The 12580-nt window shown below is 32.5% G+C and overlaps 1 protein-coding gene across 1 annotated transcript in view; it reads left to right on the top strand.

Annotated features, from left to right (window-relative positions):
- Positions 1–12580, top strand: part of NUBPL (NUBP iron-sulfur cluster assembly factor, mitochondrial) — a 313921-nt gene that overhangs the window by 291575 nt on the left and 9766 nt on the right. The window contains exon 10 of the mRNA XM_074289555.1: positions 9977–10059. Coding sequence (XP_074145656.1) covers positions 9977–10059 — 83 coding nt within the window. The remainder of the gene's footprint in view (positions 1–9976; positions 10060–12580) is intronic.

The raw sequence follows: 12580 nt of genomic DNA, 5'->3' as shown, positions 1-12580 counted from the left end.
AGGCTACAGAGTCCCAAGGTGCACAGAGGTGATGATGATGATATTGAATTATGTGATAATCCAAATGTGCAATGATCAGCTATGAAAGACTTGGTTCTTCTCAGTGATTCAAAGCAATCCCAATAGAGTTTGGAAAGAAAATGTCATCTGCATCCAGAAAAAAAAAAAAAAAAAAAAACTATGGAGATTGAATGTAAATCAACACATGCTATATTCACTTCTTTTTCTGTGTGTTTTTTTTACTCTCTCCCATATTTTTCCCTTTTGCTCTGATTTTTCTCTTCCAACATGATTCATAAATCAATATGTGTTGGAAATAAAGGGAAAAAAAAAGAATATAATCCAAGTAAAGCATGTGGTAAACTGTAGTATAAAGGTGAGATTTTTTTTTAATGGTTTCTTTCACTGTGGTGATCCTACAGTGATTTTTTTTAGGTTCAAGATAAGCTTCCTCATGATGTCCTAGAGATTACTGAAATCTATGTATCTCCCATTTTACTCTTCTTGCACTTGATGATGATGATAGCCATTATTTATATAATATTTTAAGATTTGCAAATAACTTTATAAATATTATTTCCTTTTTTGGGAGGTACTATTATCCCAATTTTATGGGTGAGAAAACTGAGGTAAACAGAGGTTAAATGACTCACCCCAACTAGTAAGAGCCTGAGACTAGATTAGAATTCATCTCAACCTGAGTTCAAATCAAGTTCTCTACCCACTGCATCACCTGGTAATCCAAGCACATCAGTCCATTTACTGTTTCTCCCAAAGGATTCTCCATCTTCTAATTGCATGCATTTTCTCTACCAGTCTTTCCCCCATGCTTGGAATGCTTTTTCTCTATATCTCTTAACACCTGATTTCCTGGTTTCTTTCAAGACGCCACATGAATCCCACTTTCTTTAGCAGGCCTTTTAGAGTTCCTCTCCCATTTATTTTCTTCAGTGATCCCCATGCACTTAATATTGTATGTAGCTTGACTGTTCTTAGGTATTTGTATGTTGTCTCCTTTATTAAAATATAAGTTCCTTGAGAGCAAGATCTAATTTTTTTAACCTTTATTTATATCCTTGTTACTGAATCATAGTGACTGGCACATAGGATGCACTAAATAAATGCTTGTTCACTTGACTTTTAAGTGTTGCTCCCTAAAAGGTGTGTGTGTGTGGGGGGTCTTCCTTAAATTAGCTTGTTATTCTGTACTCTATTAAAATGTTATTGTTGATTGTGCAAATGAAGAGACTTTATCTCCATATAATGTGTCTTATAAAGATACAAAGCATTTTAGTGTGTGTGTGTATGTGTGTGTGTAGGGATATTAGAAATCCATTATAAAATGGATTTCTAAATGACTTTACTTAGGAATGTTTTTCCGTTTTTCCTGTGTGATAGTTTCCAACTGAATCTTTAGGCAGTCCAGAGAATATTTAGCTATGGGAGTGAATGAGGAATTCACTATAGAGTTAGTATTTAATTAAAACAATGAGATACTTAATAATTCATTTTGTCATCTGGCAATTAAATATTGAAGTGGTATTTGAAACATTGATTAAAATTTCTTGCTAGCATCCAAAAAATCAACATATCTAAAACTGAAGCTGTCTTGTTTTTCCCTAAATCAATGTCTCTTGACTTTTCAATTTCTGTTAATAGTGCTATCACCCTTCTTGTTTTCTAAGTTCTATGCCCTAAGTCCCAAGTCATCCTTAATCCCTTCTGATTCAGTACTATGTCCATTTAGTTACAAAATTCTGTGGATTTTTTTGAAACCTCTCTTAAATCTGTCTCCTCCCTTCCATTCTTAATACACAGATAAGACTTAGAAAGCCTAATAATTAACATATCTTGAGGGCTATTTTGCTCAAATATCAGCTGTCTTAAGCAAATCTTTGGCAATTAATGAACTAAAGTTAATCCATGTTTGAATTCTCTTCCTGATGTATTGATCTTCTTTGTTTTTAGTAAAGAAGGAGCCAAAGTATTCTAAGAACTAGACATGAAGAAGTCAAAGCGGAGACTGAATTATGAAAGTTTAGCTGCCAAACTTACTTTCTTTCACCAGAGTTAATCATGAAAGGACTAGTGTTTTCTTATGTTTAGGTGAAAAAGATATTTACTAGATAGCTGTTGTGTACAGAATACTGTGTTAGGATGTAGGAATACACAATTTAAGTATAGTCCCTCTACCTTTAATTGGATTACATTCTTTTCAAGGAGGAATACCCACAAATAGCTATATTACAAAGCAGAAAGTGATATAAGTAAAGGGTTCTAGTCAAAGTACATGAAAAATGTGAGGAGAGAGATTACTTTTTGTAATGTCCAGGCTAACTCCCTCTGAAGGGCTCAGAATCAGTCAGAGTCAGGATAAGCAAAAGTCCTGGCCCCATGTTGGGCGCCAAATGTAATGTCCTGTCGTCTCTCAATTATACTCCTTCTCTGGGAGGAGGTTTCTTTTCTGTATAATCTTTTCCTCTGTGAACAGGTTTCTTGGGAGGCTTCTGGAGCCTTCCCCTCCAAAAGTGTGGGATTGCTGGATTTGTGAATCCACGGGACATCTTCTCTTTGACTATATCCAGACTGCTGTTCAGACTCAATGTTGCCTCTTTTTATCCTCCCAGAGAATGGGTTTGTGGGTATTCCAAAGGTGTAAACTCCTTTCAGAAGACTAAAGGTATAAACTCCTTTTATAGGTGTGAATTCTGAGCTAGAGAATTGCCAAGTACAACTTACTACCTAGTAAGAACCTAACAACTTTTAGTTGTAGAAGTCAAAAGAAGGTAGCTGGTTGGTATCTGTTCAGTTAGGTCTTGTAGAAAGGGAGGGATTTCATCAAGTAGAGACAGTTTGGGGTTGAAAACTTCTAAGAACACTTGGCCAACTTAGCTATAAAATAACTTCAGTATGTACCCTGTGTGGTTGATGTTGAGTATCCTGCTGAGCCCAATATAATTAGTTAGCCATAAAATTCAACCCCAAGTAACTGGATGAATAGACTTGTTGGAGGGAATTATTTCCTGTTGTCCATTTAAATGCTAAAGAATATCTACCAGATATGAAAATTTTATTTTTATATAATTAATGCTAAGCTGTTCTTTCTGACAATGGATAGCCAAAAGGTTCAGCTAACTGCTTTTGTAAATCTGCTCTCACTCAGAGATAATAAAGTCATTTGCTATTTGCTATAGCTGGAAGTTATATCCAATTCATCTAAAAGCTGGACCAAGTTATTAAAATGTTTTTTTTAAATGGGACTATAACATAGTTCTGCTTTATACCCTTTAGGATTGGAATTTAATTTTTCAGAAGACTTTACCCACTTTCTGATTTTAGCACTGTTATTGTATATATTCAGAGATAAAGAAAGGCAGGATAGATTTTAAAACTGTACTCAGAAAAAGTAATACCTAGGTTCAAGTTTAATATATACTGTTACCCTGGGGCAAATTACTTAACTCATAGTGCTCCAGTCAATTAGACACCAATTTACAATAGTACAAGAGTTTTCTCACTCTTGTTGTTCAATGGTGTCTGGCAATGTTTCTTGGCAAAGATTGTGATTTGCCATTTCCTTCTCCAGCTTATTTTACAAGTAACTAAATTGAAGCAAATGGATTTAAGTGACTTGCCCAGGGTCATATAACTAGTAAATGACTAAGGCCAGATTTGAACTCAGAAAGATGAGTTTTTCTGACTCCAGCCCAATGTTCTATCCATTATGCAACCTAGCTTTTTCCTAACTGGGGGTTCCTCATACTAATGAAATAACAGGTGTGAATTTAAAAAAAAAATAATGTAGGCTTTGAAAAAGTGTGGATATTGATTTTTAAAAATATTTTGATAGCTTTTTTGTTTTTTTCAAATACATGCAAAAGTAGTTTTCAATATTCACCTTTGCAAAATTTTGTGTTCCAGATTTTTCTCCCTCCTTCCTTCCTTCTTCCCTCTCCTACAGAGCAAGCAATCCAGTATAGGTTAAACACGTGTAGTTCTTCTAAATATATTTCTATATTCATTATGCTGCACAGGAAAAATCAGATCAAAAAGGAAAAGAAAAAAAAAAAGTGAACAAAAAACAACAAAGATATATATCATCACAAGGCTATTGGAAATACCTTGAATCATCTCTCTGTTGAAAAGAGCCACATTCATCACATAATCTTGTTGCTATGTAGAATGTTCTCTTTGTTCTGTTCACTTCACATCAGTTCATTTAAGTCTTTCCAGGATTTTCCAAAATCAGCCTGCTAATCATTTCTTATAGAACAATAATATTCTCTAACATTCATATATCACACTTATTCAGCCATTCCCCACTGATGGGTCTCCTTCAATTTCCAGTTTCTTGCCATTACAAAAAGAGCTGCTACAAACATTTTTGCACATGTGAGGCCCCTTCCCTTTTTTATGATCTCCTTGGGATATAGACCCAGTAGAAGTACTGCTGGATCAAAGGGTAAGACAGTTTAATAGCCCTTTGGACATAGTATAGATACTGATTTTTTAAAAATACTGAATAAAATAATAGAAAAGAAGCTACAGCAAAATTTAAAAAAACAAAACAAAACTATACACTGTACCAGGTTGAATTTATATTAGAAATGCTGAGATGACTCTATATTAAGAAAACTATAAACATAATAGGCCATCTTTCTTACAAAAGCAATAAAAAGTTTTAAAACAGATAAAAATGCTTTTAACTAAATGCAATGCCCATTTATGTTTTAAAAAAACATTTAAAAGTATAAACATAAATGGATCTTTCCTAAATATGGTGAATGATATATATCTAAAATCAACATTTTGCATTATCTGTAATGGAGAAATTTTTTTTGAAGATTAGCAAAATGGACATACCATTTGTTAATTTAATGAAACAAGGGATCAAATTGCCAAAATAAAAGATGTAAAAGGAAAATTCAAAATAGATGAAGAGGAAATAAAGGAAAATATTGGAAATTATTGTTTCTAAATACATGTCCTCCAAATTCTGATAACTTAAATGACATAGAAGAATTATTATAGAAACATGAAAAACTCACATTATAATAATAAGAAATACAGAATTTAGATAATCTAATCTCAGAAAAAAAAAATCAAACAAGCCTCCCCAAGGGGAAGGTGGGGAGGAACTGGACCAGACCAATTTATAAGTGAATTGAACCAAACATTTAAAGAACAATTAGTTGTATTTGTTATTTTGTATGTTATTTTCAAATTTAAGGAAATATGGCATCCTACCAAACTTCTTCTCTGATACAAATATGATTCAGATTCCTAGACCAGGGAGGGATAATAATGAATATTATTGAGAAAATAACCAAAGAAGTTATTAGCAAATAGGTTACAGCAGCATATTAAATCAACCTCATACTCTGACCATTATTTCTGTCAGCTTTTACTATGAATATGAGATTGATTCAATGTAAGTTAAACTATAAACTTAACAGATCATCTTAATGTTTTAAAAACACCAAAAATCATGATTATTTCAATAACAGAAAAAAAGTTTTTTTAGAAAATTTAACATCTTTCCATGTGAAAAGCCCTGGATAGTATAGAAGGATTTTTCATGTAACATACTAATGTTACACTGTATAAGAGCTATCCCTGTAAATTATACATACAACCAACACTTTCTAGAGAGATCACGGTTGAAGCAAGGTCTGTTGTCATTATTATTATTTGATATGGTTTTAGAAATGATAGCAATATTAATGACAAGAAAAAAATAAAGGAATAAACACAAAGAAGGAATAAACTCATTTATAGTTCTGCAACTGGTGTGATAACTTACTTAACTGTAGAGAATCAACTAAATTTAATTAAAAAAAAAACTTCAGTAAAACAGCAGGATACAGAATAAATCCACAAAAATCATCAGTCTTTTTTATGTTATTAATAAAACTCAACAGAAAGAAATTAGAAAAAGAATTTCTATTGAAAATAATTGTAGAATTTATAAAACATTTGAGATTCTAACTATTAATATACACACAAGGATTATGACTATAATTACAAAACATTCTTTACAAAAATAAAGGAACATTTAAATAATTATAGAGGAATTAACATACAAGAATTATGAATAAATTACAAAGCAGTTTTTACAAAAAAAAGTAACAGAGGAATTAATTGCTTACCATTGACTATAAATATAATAAAAATGACAATACTACCTAAATTACAGTATAGATTCAATGTCATGCCAATCAAACTGCTAAAAGAGAGTTTTAGAGGAATAGAATTTAATAATAAAATCCATTAGGAAAAACAAAAGATCAAGAATCTCAGGGAAATCATGAAAAAATGAATTAGGAATATAAGAGACTTGGCATTACCAGATCTCAAACTACAGATCTACAAAGAAGCAATCATAAAAACTATTTGGTTTTAAAAATTGATTTTAAAAATTATAAAATTTGATCAGTGGCAAAGAATAGGTAAATAAGACCCAAACCAACTGACTTTAGTATCATAGTTTTCCAGTAAATCCAAGGACATCAACTCTTGAAATAAGGACTCCTTAACTGACAAAAACAAGCTATGAAAATTGGGGAGGGAGGGGAAGCATAGCAGACATTAAATTTAGGGGGCAGCTAGGTGGTGCAGTGGATAGAGCACCAGCCCTGAATTCAGGAGGGCCCGAGTTCAAATCTGGTCTCAGACACTTAACATTTCCTGGCTGTGTGACCCTGGGCAAGTCACTTAACCCCAGCCTCAGGGAAAAAAAAAAAGAAATTAAATTTAAACCAATATTTCATACTATGTACTATAATAAGTTCCAAATTAATATATAACCTAAACATAAAAATCATAAGCAAATTAAAAGAGGATCAAAATAAATATCTTTCATAACTATGGATAGAGGAAGTTCTTAATTTAGTAGTAAAAAAATAGTCATAAAAAATAAAATCAGTTTTGCTTATGGAACTGAAAAGCCTTTGCACAAACAAAATCATTACAGTTAGAATTATAAGGCAAGTAGGTAACAAGGAAAACATTTGTAGTATATTGCTCTGATAAACATCTGTTGATACAAACATACATATATATTTATATACCTACACATGCACACACATACCAGAAGAAATGTAATTTATCAATAACTATATGAAAAAATTCTCTAATTTGCTAGTAATAGAATCCAAATGAAAACAACTCTGAGGTTTCACCTATTATCTCTCAGATTGTTAGATATGACAAAAAGAGAAAGAAAGAAAGAAAGAAAGAAAGAAAGAAAGAAAGAAAGAAAGAAAGAAAGAAAGAAAGAAAGAAAGAAAGAAAGAAAGAAAGAAAGAAAGAAAGAAAGAAAGAAAGAAAGAAAGAAAGAAAACTTTAAATGTTAAAGGGACTGGAAGAGAACAGCCATGCTAACTCACTACTGACAAAACTATGAATGGATCCAACCATTCTGGAAAAGAATTTGGAACTATATTTAAAAGTTCACTATACTGCACATTCATTGAATCAATGATAGTACTAGTAGGCCTATACCTATACACCCAAAGAAATCAAAGAAAAAAGAGAAAGGACCCAATGTTCAAAGATATTTATAGCAGCTTTGTTTTCCTTCTCCCTCCCCCCCCCTTTTTTTGATCACTAGGGATATTTGCAGAAAACACTTGTAGTTCAGAATGAAGCAAGTATTTTCAAGCACGGTCTTTCACTGAATCTGTTTTGCTTGACTATAGATTTTTGTCATAAGGGAGGGATTTGGGGAGGGGTATGGGTTGATGTTGAGGAAAATATATGAATGGTAACAGTGATAAAAAAAGAAAAGAAGGGAAAATATAAATGAAACATTAAAAATACATAGACCAACGAGAGTGAACAAACAGGGCGGTTTGTTGTTATCATGATCAATTTAATATATATCACAATAATATTCTGTAACATTCACATATCACTTTTTTTCACTAGCCATTCCTAGATAATTAAGGTGTCCAGTTCATTTTTATTTATTCCTGAAATTTGTTTAAAAAAAAAAAGGTGACAAAGTTATGAGGGTATGTTGAGTTATCAAAGGCCTATAAAATTTTTTAAATTTTCTTTTTCTGAAGTCTTCCTATACTTTGATCTATCCTTGATTAAATGAGACTCATTAAGAAAATCATTTCAGCAAATGTTTTAGTCTACCACTTGATACACAGATTAAACAATTCTGAGAGTAAGAATTTCTTTTTTTTATTCAGAACTTTTTTCATTTTTAGCTGATGGGTTATATTTTAGAATAGATGGAATTATTATGCATTTAGATAACATAGACAGGACCCTGGAATCAATGAAATGCAGAGAGATCATTATAGGATTGTGTACTTGAGTGAAATAATTCATTTTCATAAATGGAGGTTTGTACTTCTATATTCTTTCCATTGGGATTAGTATTCCTAGGCTTAAAAAACCCCATCCCATTAGATTTATTTTTGCATGTATTATTTTTACTAATGGCTTAGGTCAACACCACCTTTCAGAATGTATTATAAGGTTAAGTTGTTTATAAATATATTTGAACTTGCTAAGTGTTTGGGTGACTTCAGCTATATTCTATTGGTGTCTGATAATTTTGCCAGGATTATGGTGGAAGGAGGGTAATAGAGGGAGCATTCTGATAAAGTTTTACAAATCAAGAGTGGAGTGGTTAATCCTCTGATTGTAGTCACAGGGCCATGTAATATAAGTTACACTGCCTTACGATGTAATAACTTACACCGCCTAGCACAGTGCTAAACACGTCATAGATGTTTAATAAATATTTGTTAGTGGTTTAGTTGAGTTTATTAGATAGTTTCAATAACCTTTTCATAGATTCAGAATTATTAAAGTCCAAATGCCCTGGTTAGTCAGTGCTGATTTCTGTCCATGCTCTTATTTACTGTAGCATACTTTCAGCCTTTTGGCTTGTTTCACTTTTCATTGCAAAGAAGGCTGTAGTCGGACCATAAATGTCAGAGTTAAAAGGGACCATGGAGATCTTCAGTTCAAAGTCCCTCATTTCATCAATGAGAAAACTGAAACCCAAAGGGATTAATACATACATCTAGTACATGGCGGCATCAGACTTGGGAAGCTGATCTCATTCCAACCCCGAAAATGCTAGTATCTTTCCTCTGTTGACTGTTTTCTGTTTGTTCTGTTTATATTTTGTTCATAGCTTCTTGCAAGTTGTGAGCTCCTTGAAAGCTGATATTGGCTTTTGCCTTTCTTGTACCCCTATCATTTAGCATAGGGTCTGGTATATATTAAATACTTTATTGTTGTTCAGTTATTTCCAACTCTTCACAAAGACATTGGAATGGTTTGACATTTCCTTCTCCAGTATGTCCCCATTTTATAGATAAGAAAGTGAGGTAGATACAGATCAAATGATTTGCCCATACCTTTTAAGGGTCTGAGGTTGGATTTGAACTCAGGTCCTCTTGACATCAGGCTTGGGGTAAGTACTTAATAAATTTTTATTGGTTGACAATGCCTACAGAGGCCCAATGGAAAATAGAGAATAGGTGTCCTCTTCTTTCTCAAGGAGTCTATTGACTATCTACTGTAACAATGAAATAATTTTATTCTATTTTTTTCTTAACCTTTTGGTAGTAACTTTAAGAAATTTTCAATTTTTACTTAGCAAGCATGTCTATAGTTTTATATAAGCAGAAGTGACATACAGATGACTTGGAAGACCTCCAACAAGAAAGAAAGCAAAAACCTTATCTTGTTAGGATTGGCTGCCAAAGAGCCTTCATTCTTACATGCACAATTGCTAAACCTACCCTCCAATGGAAAACTTTGGCTCCAATTTTCATTTTAAATGCCTTTCACAGATTAAGCAATTCAGAAGATAGTCTGAACCTAAGATGACTTGAATTCAAGTAGCTTTAGGGCTTATTTCTTTTAAAAACTCAAATAAAGAAATGCATATATGAACCTTTTTAGTGTATTTATTAATATGCAATGACTTTTTTCCCTCCCCCAGGTGACATTCCATTGCATCTTAATATTAGAGAGACATCAGATTCAGGCCAACCTATTGTGTTTTCACAACCTCAGAGTAATGAGGTAAGTTATGTGAATTGTAAAAATGTATTTTCTACTTATAATTGGAGAAAGGTGTTTTTTTTTTTAATGTTGAAGAAGATAATTGGAATCTAAAATTTCATTGGCTTAGAAGCAATTTGATGTGAGTGAAAGAACATACTAGATTCTAGTCATGAAATTCGAATTCTATTCTTGACTCTTTCATAGAATGTTTAATCTTAAATAAGCCACTTAATCTCTTGCTCTGGATTCCCTCGTCTACAAAGTGAAAAGATTGGACTAAATATCAAAGAGTCCCTCTAGTTCCAAAGTGTGATTTTTGGCTGGGAAGTGGTCACTCTAGCACTTGCTCTGAGCAAACTCAGGCCAAAGGACCTGATCAAGAGCTTATTTGCCCAAGGGAAGAAAAATAAAAAAAAAGAAGTTGCAATTCACCAGAAACCCAGTTCTTAGCCTAATAATATCTTTAACTGCCAAATGTCATTTAGTTTGAATCTTTTCTGTACACTAAAGTACGGGCTGCTTGATAGAAAGAGATTTAATGTTCTCTTTACTCTCGTCGGTGACTTTGAAAATGGGAAGTTTGGTATGAGAAATTTTACAAGCCAGTAGCATTACAATTTCTAATGCACTGACCTTAACAAATAGGATTTAGAAGAAAAGTAAAGAAGCAAAGTATATTAGTTCTTCACTTATTCAGCATCATTGAGGAATGTAAATTTCAAACAAATGGGTTTTCCAGGTAACTGAAGGTTATCTTAAGCACAATTTTTTCTTAATTTTAACCATTTCTGATGGAATTCTTTCCAATGTATATTATGTGCTCCTGTGACTTCTTAAACAATGTGTATGAAATCCAATGTAACCTTTTCTTGAGTCTCAAGGTTAACATTATGAATGTCAATTATTTTGCTACTATGTAATACAGCTATTCCCTCAAGGGCCATTGACACAAGTAAGACTGGTTGTTTCTACACTAAATGGCATCTTGTGTCTTTTTAAAAAATATTTTTAGATTTTTTTCTGAAACTCAAATCAGCTATATTTTCAATGCTATTTGGTACACATGACTCAAGTAGCCACTTTCTTCATCTAATTTGCTGCTTTTAATAAATGATAGAATAGGAAACCAACACCATTAAGCTTGATAGAATGGTGTGTAAAATAAGTAGATGCTGAGTCAAGTCTCAAGAAACTGTGCTATAAGAAAGACATGAGCATTGTGTCATCATCTATTCTAGTTGCTTTAAAGGTCCATACACATTAATTCTGATTTATAGCAGTTATTTCCAGATACTTACAATTCCTGGAATTTATTATATTTAGGATGGTGAAATAGGAGGTGAAAGATGTTATTATATGTTGTCTTCTCCATAAGTATATAGATATCTGGTTTGTAGCAAATAAAAAAAAAAACTCACACATCAGCATTTTCTGATAATCTTTAGGAAAAACATTTTCCTTCTTAAATAATACCAAATATAGATATACCTTGCTTTATGCAGTAGATGTGATTCTTAAAAAAAACTGTACAAATTAAATTTTTTCCCAAATCAAGTAACATATTGTAAATGCCTTCAGGGAACCATCTTTTCAGAGAAAATCTATGTTGAAACCTTTTGATGAGTGAATAATTATTCCCTAGCTTTTCTGTTTTACAAGTTTGTATTTATTATATATTGAGCTTTGTTATTATGGGTTATCTTTCCCATCCTCTCTAATCCTTCTAAATGAGATGCATTTATACAACTATGCTTTTTGGGGGACTTGAATTGACAAGGGCATAGCAGCCCAGAGCAGTGACTATAACTGTATAACATGATGAAAAGGAAAAAAGACAACTACCAAGGAATAATGTAACTTAAAAATGAAATCACAAGATTGATGGGATCAGTAATAGAATGCAGGCTGTTGCATGTTCAGATTTAATTTAATTTTCTTGTAAGTGAAAAGTATCATCAACTCTGTTAAATGATATTTGTGGAGACCCAAGTCTTATAGACTTATAGACAGCACCATAGTTATCTTAGTATGTATATGTAAAAATACAGTTTTAAAATATACAAAATGCTGAGTGATATCTAGAATTGAATTGTGAGAAATGGTACACCAAAATGGCCAATTTGTCTCTACCATAGCCTAAAGGGTATATTGTATATACTTAGAAACATGGCTTGGAAACTAATTGGGAGGGGGATTCGACTTTGATCCCATTAACACTTGGGAGCCTTTGTAATTTTCTGAGCAGGAATTTGACACAATAAGACATGTGCTTTAGGAAAATCACATAGGCAGGCACGCAAAGGATGGATTAGATGAGGAAGAGATTTGAGGTACATAGACCAGCTAGTAGGATTTTTAAATGTCACAAGCAAGAAGTTATAATAAAAATCTGAACAAGGGTGAAAGTTGAAAGCATGGGGAAGCTTGGAAAGAGTTGGGGTAGAAACAATATGGGGGATGAGAAGAAAAAAGAATCAAGGACGACTCTGGATTGTGAACCTGAGTCATTTTGGAAGGATAGTGGGCTTGTATAGAAGTA

This window comes from Sminthopsis crassicaudata, chromosome 2 (genome assembly GCF_048593235.1).
Source record: "Sminthopsis crassicaudata isolate SCR6 chromosome 2, ASM4859323v1, whole genome shotgun sequence".
NCBI classification, from domain to species: Eukaryota; Metazoa; Chordata; class Mammalia; order Dasyuromorphia; family Dasyuridae; genus Sminthopsis; species Sminthopsis crassicaudata.
The sequence above is the reverse complement of the archived record's forward strand: the minus strand, read 5'-3'. Positions and strand labels throughout refer to the sequence as shown.